The 20,082-nt window shown below is 36.2% G+C and overlaps 1 protein-coding gene and 1 long non-coding RNA gene across 5 annotated transcripts in view; one reads left to right on the top strand and one right to left on the bottom strand.

Moving 5' to 3' along the window:
- Positions 1-2,505: 2,505 nt before the first annotated feature.
- LOC139970274 (microfibril-associated glycoprotein 4-like) overlaps positions 2,506-20,082 on the bottom strand; it is a 53,060-nt gene continuing 35,483 nt past the window's right edge. Inside the window, exons 1-6 of one of the 4 annotated variants that reach the window (XM_071975946.1) lie at positions 10,633-10,767; positions 9,102-9,309; positions 7,355-7,466; positions 6,657-6,832; positions 5,858-6,119; positions 2,506-4,308 (exon numbers count right to left, since the gene is read on the bottom strand). In XM_071975946.1, coding sequence (XP_071832047.1) covers positions 4,064-4,308; positions 5,858-6,119; positions 6,657-6,832; positions 7,355-7,466; positions 9,102-9,248 — 942 coding nt within the window. In that variant the 5' untranslated portion in view covers positions 9,249-9,309; positions 10,633-10,767 and the 3' untranslated portion in view covers positions 2,506-4,063. Of the gene's footprint in view, positions 4,309-5,857; positions 6,120-6,656; positions 6,833-7,354; positions 7,467-9,101; positions 9,310-10,005; positions 10,602-10,632; positions 10,768-20,082 lie in introns of those variants that run through there. The other 3 variants (XM_071975947.1, XM_071975945.1, XM_071975944.1) reach the window with 3 other exon arrangements.
- The window catches only part of LOC139970279 (uncharacterized), a 77,332-nt gene continuing 76,010 nt past the window's right edge, over positions 18,761-20,082 (top strand). Inside the window, exon 1 of the long non-coding RNA XR_011794078.1 lies at positions 18,761-18,869. This is a non-coding gene — a long non-coding RNA (uncharacterized lncRNA). The remainder of the gene's footprint in view (positions 18,870-20,082) is intronic.

The following is a 20,082-nucleotide window of genomic DNA, read 5'->3' as shown; positions in this document are numbered from 1 at the left end:
ATAAATTAAGTAATATTATATTCAATTAACAATCATTTTTAATTTTTAATACAAGCCAGTGATGGATGGCTTCGTATTTCAAAATCATTTGAAAGTCACAGAGTGGCAAAGGTTATTGTTTAGGTATTGACATCCTTGGAACAATAGCGTGTTATATCATTTAATCTTCATCTGGTGTACCCTAGTGACCAACCATAGAACAACTTTTATTGAGTATACTCGGCATAATGTCTGCAACGCGTCCTTCAAATTGGATTGCTGAATGTTTAATTTGTATATATATATATATAAATATATATATATATATATAATATATATATATATATATATATATATATATATATATATATATATATATATATATATATATATATATATATATATATATATATATATATATATTTATGTACCACGATATTGTGCTCGAAATTTTCATTTTCCTCATCTGGGCAACTGTTTTCAGGATCCCTTCTGATATAGCCGACTCAAAGGATCCACAAAAGATTTCGGTTGGACAGTATCATAATTGATCTCAATATCTAAAATTTTTAAAGGAAACAGGAATATTTTATTGCTCTGTAGGGGGCGAATTAGGGCATTGGCCAAAGAAGGTTGAGACGTAGGGGGATGTTGCCCCTCGAAAACGTCTGGCCCACCTAAAACACAAACGGCGGACATATTATACAGAAACAGTTACACACATATTCTGAGTTGTTTGCTTATACAATCTTGGTTTATCTGATAAACAAACACCGAATTCAAGACAACCGTCTTCAATTTTTGTTTACACGCATGTGAAGACTGTGCATCGTACATTGGTGTACGATGTACAACTGAATCCAGTGCATAATTGGGAAAGATTTCTTCCAATTTTGAACTGAAGCTGAAAAGCATTTTTCAGAGAGAGAATCCACGTGTTGGGTACATTGGGTACAACACGTGTTGGGTAAGCCTTCATGGCTTCTTTCGCGAGTTCCTGCTTGCGGGAAGATCACATATACATACATACATACATACACACATACATACATACATACATACATACATACATACATACATACATACATACATACATACATACATACATACATACATACATACATACATACATACATACATACATACATACATACATACATACATACATACATACATACATACATACATACATACATACATACATACATACATACATACATACATACATACATACATACATACATATATACATACATACATTTCCTTGTTTAAGTTCCTTTTATTCGAGTGGATATAGTTAGGCCAAATGTTTTACTACTAATGGGCTAGTTAAATGTCTAAGTACGTTAGGGCTAACAGTAATGCTATATTATTCAGTTTGTGATCTAGGCCTAGCTTTACCTGATTCTAGGGCGGTTCTTTACGGGCCCCGCAATACTATCCGCCCTGAAAACCCCAAACAGCTTTTTTTGTTCTAAAATCAGCGTCCAGTGTCCATAAATAGTTGTAGTCGACTCGAAGTCGTTTCGACTTCAAAGTCGGGGTGGTACCCCCTCCCTTTAAAATTCTTGTGATTCGTATAATTGACTATTCTTCATTTTGATGCCCTTAACTAGAATATCTTTAAAATGGAATACGATTACTTTGCATATGTGTTAATACGGGAACCCTTTAATAGGAGTTGTATCTACCGCTTTCGAAACAATATCAACCAACAATTACTTGGAACAAAGTAGTGACGTGAGTAGGTCATACGGCTCATACCGCGTAAAGAAATGGGTGATTGTTTGATTATACTTATGTGCCTTTCATTTCTGTATCTGGCTATAATTATATTAACGATAAAGTTGATTGTGAGTACGAGTGTGGCTCGCAAATCATGCTTACTAATTCAACGCTTCAAATATGGTCTTATTGATCATACTTTTGACAGTTACTCATGTTTTTTTATGTGACAATTTGTTGAAAGTGAACATAACTAATTTGGTGCCCATTTGATATTTGGCGGTGATGCCTTCTCAATTTGTTATGGTGCCCTTTAAAATTAACAAAAATTGACAACCATTTGGCTGTGCCCCATTTGTATCCTCGATTCCTGTAAAGCTGAAAATTGGTACTTAGGCCGACTTTCACCATTAACCATTTCACTCATTAACCATTAAAGATGCATTTGATATACTTTATCATGTTTGTCATTAAAAAGTTCAACAAAAAAAGTGGTATATCACGGGCCAACAATGCCCAGTGTCCACTTAATGACCGTAAATCTTCCATTGCGTAGAAAGGTACATAGTCGTTCAGTAGTTGTGATATTTACAACTTGAAACAGAATGATCTACTTTTGCTCAATTTTTGCGGCATATGAATTTATAGTACTCGTACTACTAGCAAGCAGACAGAGATGGGAAAATAAGTATAAAACGTTAACATTTTACAGATAATGGAGCTCACTTCAAGGCTACGTTTCAATACCCTTATTACATCCAGCTTGTGACCGAAAGACTGAACTAACCAGTATCACAAAGTACGAAGTATATTTGGATATACAATAGCAATACACAGAAGCAGCTTAATGTATGTTAGGTAAGGAGAACACCCATTGAAGTAATATACCGTTCCTGTGAACATGTCTCTGAGAATGACAGCTGTTATTTTGATCCTGCAAAGAGAAAGGTATTGATACAATTTTTATACAAAGATCAATAGGCAATTTTCATCTGTCACTGACTTTATTGTCATCACAAACTTCCCTTTGTATTACAATTTTAATCGTCATTTGATTTGAAAGAATATTATAGAGTTTCAGCTCATAAATAAAGAAACATTAAAGGCATCGAAGACTCGCCCCATGTCGCGTGCGACCATCCAAAAACTTTCCGTTGCTTACAAGTGACGTTTTGTTCCTGTCCCTACAATATGCAGACGGTAATGAAACGTGATACCTTAACTGTTATCTTTAGTTCGGCCTGAGATGTCCATCGCTGTATCTTGTGTATACTGTGCTGTGGGTATTGACCGCAGCTGTATGTACTGACTGTACACTAGTGTCTAATTACCGACAGTAGCAACTTGTGTGTGTTTTTTCAGGGATCGATGGTGAGTGTTTAGCACCTCATTCGAGAATATGTTTAATTACCGGCATTAGACGTTTCTTTTTGCACGAGTCTTCACACCCTTCAAAGCTCCAAGAATGAAAACATGACGAAAACCTTTTACATTTTCATGAAAGAAGAATATTCTATGGACCATTGAAACATGTATAATGTTAACTAAACTGATGTTATGCTAGTTAAGGGGAACTTTACTTTAAACATGTCTAAGAGAACAAAAATCATGGTGAATGTTCTTTCAACTCCTAATCAAAGTAGACATGATTGGAGCAAACTTCTTAGCAGTGTGTTGTATGTCTTCAAAATTTCAATTTGGTTTCTTCTTTATCAGAATTTATTTACTCTTAGGCCAATTGATGAACCAATGGATTGAAAATAAAGAAAAATCAAAAGAGTATTTTAATTACATTTGCATCTATGAAATCATATCTGCTCGTTCCAAGTCCAAATATAATACAATGAATCGTGAATATTTGGAGAGGACGCTTTGATTATCTTTCCTCTTTTACATATCTAACTTAAATTTAGCTCTGAAATATTTCCTGGAGAAATGTGAAGTTACATTCACTTATCATAAACGTCAGTCAGATTTGAGCAGCTTATATTTATTGACAGAGGCATAAAGTATTTAATTTGATGTAAATCAACACCTACCAACTCACGCTCCTACACACTCAAACAAACAATAAAGACAAGTTACTGAGGTTGGCATATTTCTATTAAATTTAGATTCTAAACTTAAGAGTAAATCGAAAAAAAAAAATGAATGATCGAACAAATAGTTAAGGTTTATCTGCGATCAGACCCCAATACGATGATCTCTTTTAAATATTATCATAAGTAAGAGTGCATTTAAATTAAAACAATAACATTACTGGCTATGTTTGTTATCGGGATTCTTTGTCAACTGTATCTGCACAGCCAACATAATTAATTGAACCCATTAAATATATTTGAAGATGAAGACGAATATATCAAACTGGTCTCAGCTTCATTTCAGTAAATTTAACTGAGTATGTATAGCCTTTCCATTGTGCCCAATTGAGACCAACACCATAAGCGGATGCTCCTTCATGATATTCTCCGTTGAGGTTGGCGTAGTGACAATGCTGATACCACCATCCTCCCTTATACCTCAAGGCACAGCTGCTGCCCCAAGTATCGTGGTCTTGATCAAATGTAGAGAACTGTTTGTTTTGACAAACACCCATAGCATTACCTGCAAGTATAACGGAAAGATCCATTCAAATATCACATGATGTGAGTGTTCGGGAGCTTTTCACAACTTACTCGTGGTACTACGATTTAATGGGACAGTGTAATGTATGGCACACTGTAATATATGGCACTGTGCAATGTATTGGACACTAATATTTTCTTTGTCATTTTACAACTGCTGGTTATTATTCGGGTGTTTAACACATTTCCAGTATCGGCCTATGTGATATAGTTATACATAAACACGACATTGCACTGTGGAACTATCATGTATGAGACTACTAAAAATCCGGGGGGGGGGGGGGGACAGCCGATGTATGAGGTAAAGTGTGTCAATGTTAAACATTAATTAAAGAAATTTGAAAAGGTGGACTATATGACACGATTGTGCAGTTAAGCACCCTTAACCACTTACAAATAACTCAAAGGTTATACCTTTTCCCTGTACATCACAAACACAGACCACAGCATTCCACACTGGTGGGTCACCAAGGTGATAATGGTACAAACAAGGGCCAACAAAGCAAAACATTTGAATACCAGCTGTTAATAATATATATTATGGTTATTTAAATATTATTTAATATTATGCACATGCGCAATACGCATTTGTTACCGAAGCTACCGGTGATGTTTATTAAAGAATGACTTTAGTCACATTTTGTTTTGTTTTCATATGTCCTAAACGCTTTAAAATTCACGGCTGAAAGTCTAGGACTCTCTGAAAATTTGAAAAATAACGTTTTGAACATATCAGGCAAGTTATCATTTAAACTCGCTGGAATATCTTGCAAACCATTAGGTGTGTTCCTATGATTTAATTCAAATTAATGGGAGATGTTATCACCTGACACGTTTCCAAAAAAAAAAGAAATGTATGAAGGACAAAAGGTGTCTCATGTTATCCAATACCACGTGGTTGAGTATTAGAACTTAAACACATTCGGAGTACCATTTAGCAATTAGAAGTTTAAGCGTCGAGGAGCCGAAGTCATGAGCAAGTAAGCTTTAAATGACATGTACATATGTTAGAGATGAATATGTCGTAAGTCGAAATAGTTATATGAAGTATTACTAGCTCTCAAGCTATTGTTTTACTTGACCTATTCCATTTCAAGACTAAACTGTTTAATTAAGTCGTCTTTTACACAATCGTAGGTAGAATTTGACTATTGATGGTTGGAAAACACAAATCTCGGTTCGTCTATAACTTTCGAGTCGCAGGTACCTTAAAGAGCAAGCAACTTTGTCATATTATACGTTTCGGAAGACGTCAATATAATAAAGGAAGAGTCATTCTAGATTGTTGAATATATATTTCACGTAACGTAAATAACCATGAACAATGGCGTGTATGGTATTTCCGTAAGGAGTGGCAGTAAGCATGGAGAGTGATAGTACAGTAGCGTACATGAGTATTCATACTTACATACTTAATGAGATAAAATGGGATGAATTGGCTAACCAGCATCTTATCTTATTGGCCTGTAATATTACAGGTTGATTGGTTATATGACAATTAGACTTATGACGTCACATCACAGACTTACCGGCATCACCGGAGTATGATCCTAGTTGGAGTCTGTAATTGTCGGCAGGACCAGCAACGACGAATAGATTATACTTGGCATATCTAGACGCACCTTCAAAATCTCCCAAGTCTACATGAAGTCCATACGTCTTCTGCTTCGTCAAGTTATATAGCTTCTCATTACCCAACCAATGTTCTCCCTCTAACGAACCAAAGCCATTTTCATAGTCGTCCCAATTTCTGTAGAAGTCTTCCGTACCGTCTTCTCGCCTTTGAAAAACCTTTAAACAGGTAACATTTTCCTTCTGATAAAACTCGTAACTATAAACGATATTTAATATGATAATAATATTTTAAAGCTTTATGCTCATTCACAGAATACAATCTACTAGCTATTAGAGTTTTCAACCACTTAGGTATTAATGTCGCTAGAAGTATGACTTACCATGACAGTGACAGTATTGTATCAGATCACTGGAAAACACTGCAATCTTGTTAAACGTTAACAAATATTGGGGTTGATAACTAATGCCTCAACTTCACTTCATTTAATATGGCATATGAATACCATCATGAACATGTATATGCATGATATCATTATATCGTCATAATAACTACCTGCCAACCATGTCAACTGTTTTTCTTATTCGAACGTATTTGATTGTATCGTACATATTAATGACGTATTGATTTATCGTCCCACTTCTACGTTAGAACTTAATATTTTTTAGTATGTCACTAGATGAAAAGGTGAGCGGTTTTTGAGCCTCACATATTACATTTATGTTGGGTATTTTTGTGTACACATTGTAACATACCGTCCAGCCTCCACCATCAGTATCCATGTCACAAAATACTGGGAACTGATCAGCGCCATCCGGTTTGATGGTATACACACCACTCTCAGACCCACCATTCTCTTGAACATCCAAGCAATCCTTTGGTTGTGAAGTTGGTTTAGATATCTCAGTAGTGTTGGTACTGTTACAGCATTCTAAGAAAGAGAAAACACAACATTAACAAGAAAACGGTAATTTTGAAACAATTAGAAGATGCCGTTAGCGTAGGAACAACATCAGAACCAATAGTGAAATATTGTATGGCTTATAAATACGGGTACAACATGTTTATATATATTTATACGATATTTCATATATAAAATTCGAACGGTTATAACGACGATTCGAATAGCAAATGGTTTCATTATCTATTGCAGTGAAATGTCACTACTGGAAACAGATCTCAATCTGCTAACATATACATTTCCTAAAAAATATCATTGGTGACAAATATCGCTTTTTGCACAAAAACGCCATATTATATTATGACCAAATACGTATAAATACGACCAACACTTAGTAAATGGTTAAGGTGGGCAATAACACTTGACGATATGAAGCAAGAGCTGATCATTTATATAAAGAAATTGACAGTTTACAAAACTGACATTGATATCATGACATATTTTTCCAAGTTAGCAGAAAAATTCCTCATGATGATAAACAATCGTTCTAACCTGTATTCTCTAGGGTACTGATGATGGTGTTTAGAAGATCTTTTATGTCTGTGAGTTCTTGTCTTAATCCGCCATCCAAATCTTCTTCAGAGCGATTGCAATAGTTATGAAACTGTGAGTAAATAGTACCGAAATGTTACATGAAAGAAAGGTAAGGTTCATAAGCATCCAAGTAACAATATCAGGTGATGTTAAATAACTGTTTGTCATACGGTTGACAGTTTGTGTGCAATTGTTTATAGTGTAATGTTTCTGCCTCACAATTAATATCACGATAAGGAAAGCAAAATAACCATGAATGAATTGCAACATTGTCGATACGCTAACAAATACAAGCATTTACTGTTAAATATGACTATTCCAAAGAACCTTCTTTTTAGAAAAATGTCCGCAGCAGGATTTCGGTTACTGAAGTAAATGCCCCTGTACGTCAACCTTTCATAATCCACCATAGGACAATACTAACGATAAGCAGTTAAAATATACATTAATAACCTCAAGTGTGTATTTTCATTTAAAAACAAACAGGTTTTTGTTGACATGAGATATATTTGCATCTATAATTTATACAAATGAGCTTGGTAAAGGGATTTTGTTTATGTTACTTCAAATACTTACTAACAACTTTATAACATCCTTTCATGAGTAAGATACAATTAATGTGGTAATAACATGCTTGCTGAATTTTACTGTCTAGCATATGTTATAATTAATTGTTATTCATTAATTTGGATCATCGACACTTTGTTGAGACAAGTTTTTGACCAGCTGAAATCGATACGTGTATACATGTTCTTGTGAAATAAATCATCAGTTTGCAGTAAAGCACTATACCTTTGCAGCAGGCAGCTCAGGTAGATGTCTACCATTGAGAGTGTATCTGTACACTTTGATCCTTATTGTAATACAATTTCGATGTAATGCTTTCCACACTTATGAAATCGCTCAATTCAGTTAATGGCAATGAAGAATATCTGCGACAAATCACTTTGATTGTGTACACTTCATGCAGATAAAGATTTTCTGGTGACACAAAATGTAAACTTATATTAAACAGAAATATATTCCGCTCTCCTAGCTGAAAACCACACATCAATAGGTTGTCCTTATCTCGGGATATGGTTGGTTAAATGAAACCTATTTTGACTGGCTGAACCTTCAACTACCCTAGGAAGTTAGATCACAGTCTAGGTCTATGATGTCATATCTTCAAAGCTTTACTTAGGCAACTATAAATTCTTGTTGTTAATTCTTGATACATGATTCATTTTGATTGTTAAGTTACCTGTCAAAGTTATCTGTACTGCTTTGTAGTGCCTCAAATATGTAGCAATGTTACTTTTCTTCTGTGGAATTATTATAATATTGCCAGATGGAATAAAAAAAACTATTACAAAATATTAAGAAATATAATACTTTGCGATAAAAACTACTATAAAGATGCTGGTTTTGCTAAGCAATCAATTCCAGCAACCAGAAAATCCTTTTTAATTAATTGCACTGTGGTCGTTGTAGCTTAAAAAGATATAAAACAACATAAACTTAGTTATGATCTTTTGGAGAACATTCATCCCTTGCACAACCAATTGACCACCTACTGCACCGTTAACCCTCCTCAACATAGGAGAATATTATGTAAGTTCGAATCCCGTTATGACATAGGAGGGGTGGGGTAGCATTACATCATTTCTTTCTTCGCATTCTAAAAAATATTATTTTGGTAAACTGGTTTTAGAAGTTAACTCACCGTAATGGTATTGACTGGATGATGCAATGGTATCGGTTTGCGGGACTCATGAGAACTAATATCTTCTTTCGGACCTGATTTACCTTCTTGTCCAGGTATAACCAGGATCAAGCACAGAACCTGAAAAGCTAATTCCAGCATCTTCATTTTGAACAGTTCCGATTTTTAGCAGTGGTGACAATGTCGTAGGCTTGGTATGAATCTGATCCTGTTGAATTTACCGTATAGTACTAGGTCAGAAAACTTAAGTGCTGCCTTGTCTGGTAAAGCATGGACAAATTTCAGATATAACGGAAAGGTACATTTAAATGACGGTCAGTGGATTATATCCATAACATTTCCTGAACATTCTACCATTGTATTCAAACCTCTTTGAACAAGACTATTGATAATTTAAACGTGCGGAAGGCGTAGAATACTTTTCCGATTATCCCACAATGTTAACGATGTTTGTATTCCCTTATATATATTTTATTTGTTTACAATGTTACATCTCTGATATAGCAGAATTACGCTATGCAACAATGTAGTTATAAAGCATTGTAAGGAGGGTTTTAAAACAGCTGGTTATAGCCGACTTCTTGCGCAGAGTTCCAACATAATTTAAAATAAACGCTTGAAGTAAACTAGTCATCGTAAACCATTCTACTACAAATGATACATTGAGTCTATTGCATGGTAATGCAGTAGACCACGTATGCAGCTGTATTTTAGTGTTGTATAATATACTTTATTGCAATGCAAGAAAATAAGTTTGACCTTCAATTTGAAATGAAATGTTTTATTTTTTTATATTTTTTATTATAATCGCACTCAACAGACTTATTAAGATAGCATAGGGCTATTACACAAAATAATAACTACCGATATCTAGCAAACTGTACATACTATTACTAACACTTACAGGTAAACAAGCAGTTCAATGATGCGTTCAACTCAGTTCTTCAAGTCCAAACTTTTGGCAAAGAATAAATGGTAAGTTTTGTCTCGAAAGTAGTTCACTGAATTCAAATGTCGAAAAAACTTATACCACGCCGAAAAGTTCTCTTTCATTTATATAAGCATACCAGACAAGATATTTGGTTCGTGATCACATGATCAGAGAGGGAACCGCTCCTGGCTTGCGCCCGACAGGTGCTTGGGTCAAACATATGGCCAGGTGTATGATTATGTAGCTAGTATCCAGTGGAGCACTCTCATTTGAGGACTTATTGATGCTCTCGTTCGTGGACGTGCTACAGCTCTCAATCACGGACGTGTGAGGACGCTCATTGAAACTCTCATTAACTAAGCAATTGAAGGCCTTTCCAAGGACGTGTTTCAACTTACATGACGTAAGGCAACTGTTGTTGTTTAGCAGCTGTGGTTCAAGAACGTTCCTTCCACGGACCAGCACGAAAATCAATATATAGAATTCGGATTGGAATTATGTACTGCATATGATAAATAATTATACCACAATAACCTTTGGTGATAACTTTACGCTTGTACACCATTTATTTGTTCACTGACATCCAATTGACCAACTTACCTACCTGAATGCCACAGGGGTCAGCATCTCAGCAATGAGTAAACGGGTAGATCTAAAACTTTGACGGATACACCTAAGGGAACCTTAAGTACGCCTTTCTATGGCTGCGACTGCCCTACATCGCTGAACGATGGTAGCTAACTATAGTTACCATATTTTCTGTTAATTCAACAAAGGAAACAAAATTGTGCGTCAATTCAGAGATAGAGCACTCACAGACAGAAAATGGACGTATTTACAGTTACAATTAATGAGGTGGCGGGAATTAGTGACATTCATCTCCAATTGCACCACACATTTCAACGTTCAAGCTATAGAAACTCCTAAAGGTCTCTCTATTTCTTTTAGAGCTGAAACTTGCGTACAGTAGTTTCAACGTTTTAACTTGGTGCCATGCTATCATTTATACAAGATAATCCTCAGGCCCGAAGTCTCACCAAAAAAAGTGTCAAAAGTCTAAATCTAAGTTCTTTTTAGGTATGACTAATTAATCAATAATTTGATTATACATGGTATGATTTGATATTATTTGCTCCACCTATTTATCACAAGTCCTCCGACATTTTTTATATCACTTTATCATAATATTGAATTGTAACTATATAATGAATTACGATGATTTCTGCCTATAGCTTAAATATGTAGTTCGAACATTTTTAGTCACTAACAGGATGTTATATGTTTTCCGTTATTAACAAAATGTGTTACAAACAAGTATGTAGCAAAATCTTTGGTTGGTTAATTTCATATGTATGCCATATATCAAATTTGGATGAGGAGAGGGTAAGGACATACAGGTGTAGCTAAGAACATAGTCCAAAAATCCACGGGTGTCAATTGATTGTCATTATTTATGGGTGCTTATATGCGCAAGTACTATATACCTAGATGGTATTTCTGCCAAAGTACATCATATCTATCTCAACAGTGAAAAGTAAGATATTGCTGGGTACTGTCTCAAACTATGATAACCGACACTGTGCCAAAGTGTGATGCACATCCTATTCAAAGGTAACTCGAGTCCAAGCTTGAACATAACTACTATGTAACGATCTCTCCATGCGTTGGCTAGCTACATATACTTCATATACTATGTACAAGTTCCTCTGTAATAACGCCCAAAATTCATTGATTTGACCGATCTCTACTTTACACTTTGGTGTAAAAGAGTCTCTAGATATAACTTGATATACGGAACAGGCCACTTTGGGCTGGTCAAGACGTTAATGTTTCCCATGTTGACTCAGTTGCGTTTAATAAAGACAGAGCTAAAAATAAAATTACTAATCAAGATACATTCCGGGTAGTGTGATATTAGAGGACTTCTTGCATGTAATATGGGATGACATAAGCTGGTAAGCTAGTAAAAACATTAAAACTGGAACATCTTGTGTATAAACTTAATTTCCAATAATAGTCATAGTTATAGTTTGGTATCGGACCCAAGGTGTTTGAATTATTATGGTACGTAGGTAAGACAAATAGCTAATGAAGTTAACTGTGGTACGTGCTGCTGGTGGGTTATTCACCAGATAAATGGAAGATGGATAACACATGCCTTTGCTTGCAGTAGAACATATCAGGGCATGATTCTTCCTGTTATCCATCTAACCTTTGCCCCGACACACTCAAAATACATCTACAGGAGCCTCATATCTACCCATAGTTACATAGAACGCCATGCCCTTTCATGAAGGGATGACAGTTTCTTGGGTTAACGATTATATATAAATTAAACTGCAGACATACTGTCTTATGCACTTTCTTTCATGTATCGTTACTATCAGTGGTCTCACTCTACCATGATCAAAATGGTCATATACATGTGTGCAACATGTTTGCGTACCTATCAGCTGCATGAAGTGATATAGTCAGTGTTGTGCATAGTATTTCTCAGTTTAGAGGAGACGGGGCAAACGACTGATTAATTAGGGCTGAACCTATATGGCGAGTGGCGAATGAAGGTTTTGGTGTGGCTGTGGAATCGTTGCAGCCGACTCCCATTTAGGGGATGTGGGGGTTCTCCCCCATTTATGAGTCTGTAAATGTTGAAGTCAAATGGACGATTCTGAGGCATATTACGACTATAAAGTATGGCTATAATTGGCACTCAAAACAAGGTTGTGCTCATGAATGCTCTGGATTTGTGTGTGTGTTTGTGTGGTTAAAAATGAGTTATACACCCCGAGAAGGGGCTTAATTCTTCCCCGGCTGAATGTTAAAATCTCCCAACTGACCCACTTCTACCAAATCATGACGAAAGGTTGGGAACTCCCTTTCCCTAGTTTCGCACGCCACTGGCTATAGTTAATAAGTCGGTCCTAAGTATCTCACGTTTTTGGTTGCCATTTATACGGATCTGTCCGTATGTATCAAATATTAACAACCGTCATCTCTGGGAGTGCAATTAAACACCATTTTGTGGACAAAGATGCCATTCCGTCCTAGAAAGGGTATAAGGGGAAATATCTAACTAGTGGGGGGGGGGTCTGATGGGAGAAGGATAGAGTGAGAAAGTGTATTAACACGGAGGATGCCTTAATGCAAAATGATGGTAACTTTTGAAACAACGTTCAAAGTCTGCAGCTGTTTGATTGTGCTGTCCATACATGTTATATATCTATATACTAGCCTACGGATTACCTTGTAATGTATTGTCTGTCAGTAGGGATGTGTTGCCACCCCTCCCATTGATAATGTTCTGTCTGTCAGCGGAGAGGTGCTGATTTTTAGTCTCGCTTGATCACCTGATAGCATAACTTTATTTACGTGACAAAGTTCCACCTAAGCGTTCATTTGTACGTAGCTCAAGTCCTTATTTATTCGTTTTTCTGTTTTCTATGTCATTTCAGCTACTTTGCAAGGAAATTTTTATATTGCAATGAGTTTTAATCGGGTGCAGCGATACTACTATAGAGAATAAGATTTCACATTTCTCAACATTTTCGTAAAGGGAAATCTCTCAATTTGTGACCATAATCCAACAAGCTGATGTTTGTAGTGTTTAGAGTTTTAATTTAGCAATATATTACATGAAAATACAATTCTACTCGAATGATCGAAAAGGTAGTAAGTAAATTAAAGAGAACTTTTAACCTAACAACAGTTTTATTGTGTAATCACTTCCTCATGTGCTCCGATATATACCGCGACTGCCCTTTCAAATTTGACGCTGATAGGGAGGTCTATTAGCTCATATATAAGTAAAGAAGGGGACCCACAAATGTCAGTCTTGAAACTTTTACACACATATACTTCGAGGACGAGTATGAGAGGTGAACTCCAAGATCATTCATTTAGAAACTCAGCTGGAGGTTAGAGGTAACTTTCGTTTAGTCTGCATAAGTACAAAGTTAACGCTTAGCTTAAAGTACAGTCCATATGTTTCTATTTCATAAATCTTCATTAAAAAGAATTACGTGGTTTCCAAGTCCTTGTAGACGTTTCCACATGAGGTAAAACTACCCTCACCGCCTTGCTGGCATGTTGTTCCCCCCATTACCATTCCATTTCTATCATGCAAGTGTTTTGTCAAATGTAGACAAGACTTTTACTCACAAGTAAACTTTTTTCTTAAGATGCTGTTTAAAGGCTAGAATTAAAATCACGTGTACTCTCATTCATATTCTCCACCCTAGCTATATAGAACTAATTTAAAATCCTTCTTGGAAGTATATAAGAAAATGTTCCCTGTTGTCATTTTTTCACTCTGGTGAAGAAGACCACTCGGAAAAACAAACCTTCAGTGAGTTGAAAACTGTTTCTTCATTTAATTTGTTTTTTGCGTTTACAGTATTTGTATAGGAGGCAGTATCGATTTATATCATAAATGAAACTACGTTAAGGAAGAGATTAATAATGGAGCCTTGAGTAAGAACACTGACATGGAATTTGTGTACGTCCCGTTTACATACACACATCGTAATCCTATTTTCTATAGTCTGAGAAAAATTGAAGCGGGATATACACAGTAGACATGCATCCCATCAGATATGAGTTACATCTCACAGCAGACATGCATCCCATTAGATGAGTGTAATATCTCTCAGCAGACTTGCATCAGATATGTGTTACATCTCACAGCAGACATGCATCCCATTAGATGAGTGTTATATCTCTCAGCAGCCATGCATCAGATATGTGTTACATCTCACAGCAGACATGCATCCCATTAGATGAGTGTTATATCTCTCAGCAGACATGCATCAGATATGTGTTACATCTCACAGCAGACATGCATCCCATTAGATGAGTGTTATATCTCACAGCAGACTTGCATCAGATATGTGTTACATCTCACAGCAGACATGCATCCCATTAGATAAGTGTTATATCTCACAGCAGACTTACATCAGATATGTGTAAAATCTCACACCAGACATGCATCCCATTAGATAAGTGTTGTATCTCACAGCACACTTGCATCCCGTCAGATAAGTGTTATCTTACAGCAGACTTGAATCCCATTAGATGAGTGTTATATCTCTCAGCAGGCATGCATCAGATATGTGTTACATCTCAAAGCAGACATGCATCCCATCAGATGAGTATTACATCTCACAGCAAACATACATCCCATCAGATAAGTGTTGCTTTGTACTGTGGAGTAGGTACTTGTCTGACATACTGTATGGGTACATTTTCATCCTTATTATCTTTATGTTTTCCTCTTTTTAGTTGCTTAACAACTGACTGCGTAGTGAAGAAAGTCTAAAAGCTACTGAGTAGTTTCATTCTTTACTTTGAATGAATCACAATGACCATGTACCCCCACCCTAATAAATATATAAAATACTGACTAAGTAGTGAAGAAAGTCTAAAAGCTACTGAGCAGTTTCATTCTTTACTTTGAATAAATCACAATGACCATGTACCCCCCCACCCCAATAAATATATAAAATAATAAATAAAGAACAAAAAAAAGTTTTCAAACATCTCTTCCCAGTCAATTGTATAACAGCCCCTCTTCCCTTTATTTGCTAGCAACGTTTACACTCCGTGAATGCGCCTGACAGTCAAATGGGAATGGAAATTGGAGTGGGGAGGGGGGGGGGGTATAACACTCTCTTTTTCATCCTATAATTGGGTTGAATGCTAATAAACCCTTTAGGATTACGAAAAAACTGACCGTAATGGTATTGACTGGATTATACACTATTACCTTGTTAATAGACTCCAAAGAACAAATATCTTCTTTAGGTGTACATTCTTGCCCAGGAATAAACAAGATGCATCACATAACCAGAAAGGTTAATTCCAACAAGTTCATTTTGAATAGCTTCGTTTTCAGCGATGGAAAAACTAATTTAAATGTGGTACAAGCCTGTTTAATGTACCTGGTTGTGTAAAACCACAAAAAGTAAACTTTAATACTACTGTCTTGTCAGGTGAAAAAGACACATTTCTTATACGAAAGACTCTGAGAAAGATGAAGTTAGAATGATACCAACGGATTATAATCATCAAATTAAAAACAAAAATGCTAAAGTTTTAGTAAGGCTCTTCTAAAACAAAGATGGGAAATTTAAACGTATTAAAAATACTTACTAGAAAAATGTTATGTCAAAAGGCAAACGAGATTGTTACAATCTTAGATGTTTGTTGTTGCGATCATGTTGCTACTACGCAAGTAATCCAAACAGCAACGCAATAGCAAATCAACGCAACCCTATTTCCTTATTTGTTGCGTTGTGTTGCGTTGCGTTGTTAGACGGCATGGTAACGCCAACATATTACACAGTACTAAAGACAGCAGGTCATTGTAATAATTTCTACTGCTGTTTAACTGCATTGCTTTCCACTTAGATTATATTTCACTAACATATTTTAATGACGTGAACTTGCGGCACTAAAGATTACCACCAAAAAAAAGCTAGCAGATGTTTAGAATCTAATATCCAATTTGTTGAAAATACAATTTGAGCAGTGGCATATTATTGCGTTACATTAAAAAACTTGTTGTTTCGTACAATTGTTTTTTTAGTGTAGTCGAATAAATCTTTGATTGCCCACACTGAAACGAATTTTACTTTGATATGGTATATTTGTAAATTATGCTTTTTATGAATAAACTCACGTGTCAGTAACGTGACATTCAATTTCACGGTAATCTTATTCTTTTTACCTGTCGTGAAGTAAAATTACTATTCCTTTACAGTGAATTGTTACAGAGTGTCTGCGCTTGATTTACACGAGGACCGTCTAGCTCAGTCAGCATCCATTTTACTTACTGCGTAAATTATATTACAATGCAGCAAAATATGTTACTGAATATGCCCTGTCAGAGCTAGAACATGCTACTAATTTCACAAGAGTTGAATACGGTCACCTTCCGAATGAAATTTATTGGAATGTAATTTCATGCAACTTTATTGAAAGTGTATTCTACGACGATGATACACAGTGTTATTTCCATAAAGATGGTATTAACCTATGGAATGTAATTGGAGATACCAACCATTCTTACGTAGTTTTCTGACATGACCCGTAGTTCTTACGATGCGTTTTCATACCGTTAAGTAGGTAAGTGTGCATCAATACAGTGGGCTAAAAAAGTTGGTAAGTGTACATTAATGCAATGGGCTAACTAAGTATGTAAGACTACATCAATACAGTGGTCTAACTAAGTAGGTAAGTCTACATCAATACAGTGGGCTAACTAAGTAAGTCTACACCATACAGTGGGCTAACTAAGCAGGTAAATTTACATTACTACAGTGGGCTAACTAACTAGGTAAGTCTACATCAGTACAGTTGGCTAAATAAGTAGGTAAGTGTACACCAATGCAGTAGATAACTAAGTAGGTAAATGTACATCAATACAGTGGGCTTACTAATTAGGTAGGTGTACACTAATGCAGTAGGCTAACTAAGTAGGTAAGTGTTCATCAATACAGTGGACTCACTAAGTAAGTAAGTGTTCATCAATACGATGAGCTTACTATGTTGGTAAGATTACATCGATAAAGTGAGCTAACTCAGTATGTGAAACTACATAATACAGTGGTCTAACTATATAGTGAGTGTACATCAATACAGGGGACCAACTAAGTAGGTAAGTGTTCATCACTACAGTTGGCTAATAAGTAGGTAAGTCTACATCAGTACAGTGGGCTAAGTAGGTAAGCGTACATCAAAACAGTGGGCTAACTGCCTAGGTAAATCTACATCAATACAGTGGGCTAACTAAGTAAGTCTACATCAATACAGTGGGCTAACTAAGTAGTAAAGTGTACATCAATACAGTGGGCCTACTAAATAGATAGGTGTACATTAATGCAGCAGGCCAACTAAGTAGGTAAGTGTACATCAATACAGTTGGCTAAATAAGTAGGTAAGTCTATATCAGTACAGTGGGCTAACTAAGTAGGTAAATCTACATCAATACAGTGGGCTAACTAAGTATAGATTAGTGTACATCAGTACAGTGGGCTAACTAAGTAGGTAAGTGTTCATCAGTACAGTGCTCTAACTAACTAGGTAAGTCTGCATCAGTACAGTAAGCTAACTAAGTAGGTAAGCGTACATCAATGCAGTCGGCTAACTAAGTATAGGTTAGTGTACACCAGTACAGTGGGCTAACTAAGTAGGTAAGTGTTCATCAGTACAGTGGGCTGAGTAAGTAGGTAAGTCTACATCAGTACAGCGGGCTAACTAAGGAGGTAAGTGTACATCAACGCAGTGGGCTAACTAAGTATAGGTTAGTGTACATCAATAAAGTAGGCTAACTAGATAAGTCTACATCACCACAGTGGGCTAACTAACTAGGTTAATCTACATCAATACAGTGGGCTAACTAACTAGGTAAATCTACATCAATACAGTGGTTTAACTTAGTATGTAAGTCTACATCAATGCAATGGGCTAACTAAATAGGTGAGTGTACATCAATACAGTGGGCTAACTAAACCAGTGCTCTTCACGACAGTGGAATAACATTCCCGTAGTACAAATTTAGAAATCACTGTAATGTTGTAGCCTAAACTTAATACAGTGAGTATACACAAACGGATTTGACTAAGATAGGGTTATTTAAGTTAACTGAAGCTCCCAACATCTATCCATTCATAGAGTTTACAAACAGGTAAAACTCATTAAGCACTTACAGGAATACAGAGCAGTAAACCACGACGCGGTTTACAATTGCTCTCGGGATAGATTCCCAACTCTCACGAACAATAAGTGGTGAGTAATGCTCTCGTGAAGCATATTACATTGCCTTTAGATTTGGCTCAAAAGTATGTCATATCGAGCATACTGCTCCATTTACAGATAAAATATTTGACTCGCGATCACGTGTGTTATATGTAAAAACATTAAAGAGCACTGTTCCGGGTTTTGTAAGTTGTTACCAGGTGTGGAATCATACAATAAGTATCCGCTCTAAACGCATTTGGCATTTGCGCTTTCCTTAATCGTTAAGACTTCTCGTGCGCAGAAGTTGTCACTGTTTGACACGTACATACAGATCCAGTGCAACACTGGTGTAGCGCTCATTGGGAGAGTTGTTTGTTGAGGCTCTCGTCCGCGGAGGTGGCATAGCTCTCAATCACGGACGTGTGAGGACTCTCTTTGACGGATCAATTGAACCTCGCATTCACCTAGTACTTCAAAAACTAGTGCAAGGACGTGACTGGTCGGCTCGTGACGTAATGCGAATCTTGTTTGTTTGCTTAACGAAGGAAGCGTGGTATATGCGTGTAATGCCGTCGTCAGGTTTTTAAAGGCATGGAAGGTAGCGGGGTATATACGTGTCATGCCGCCCTCAGTTTTGTAAAGGTATGGAAGGTAGCGGGGTATATGCGTGTCATGCCGCCCTCGGATTTGTAAAGGTATGGTAAGTAGCGGGATATATGCGTGTCATGCCGCCCTCAGTTTGTAAAGGTATGGAAGGTAGCTTGGTATCTGCGTGTCATGCCGCCCTCTCTCTTTTTCGAATTTTTGCTCGTTTTATGCATTGTTAATATACCGATATGTGCACATAGTTTCAAGTTTCACTTCCCGAGGCTACCGTTAAACTGTGTGTAAATTATTAGCGTGGAAAGTGTTTAACTGTTTCAAATGTATATTTGACTGGAATGTCCTAAAACCACAGAGTGACGTACAAACACATTACCAGTCCCAAAAATTTAAAGATCAATCTGGCGTAAATGACTATCATTTCTACAATTGATAAAGTTGTCGGATTAAGCATTAACGAAACGCTTTTCATGAAGGAATACCATTTAGTTGCCCATTAGATGGTAGGTGGATACATTTAATCACTGCTACCTGTTATGAAGCTGGCAATATATACCCAATTTCTATGAATATTAACAGTGTGTATAGGTACAACTGTTTATCGCATACAACCATTCATTGTCATATTAAACATAACTCGATTAAAGAAGACCTATCGAGATTATCAAATTACATTTAGAAGTATTATAGCTTTAGTCAGAAACAATTGCA

Source organism: Apostichopus japonicus, chromosome 7 (assembly GCF_037975245.1).
Source record: "Apostichopus japonicus isolate 1M-3 chromosome 7, ASM3797524v1, whole genome shotgun sequence".
NCBI lineage: Eukaryota > Metazoa > Echinodermata > Holothuroidea > Aspidochirotida > Stichopodidae > Apostichopus > Apostichopus japonicus.
This window is presented reverse-complemented; position numbering and strand designations above follow the sequence as displayed.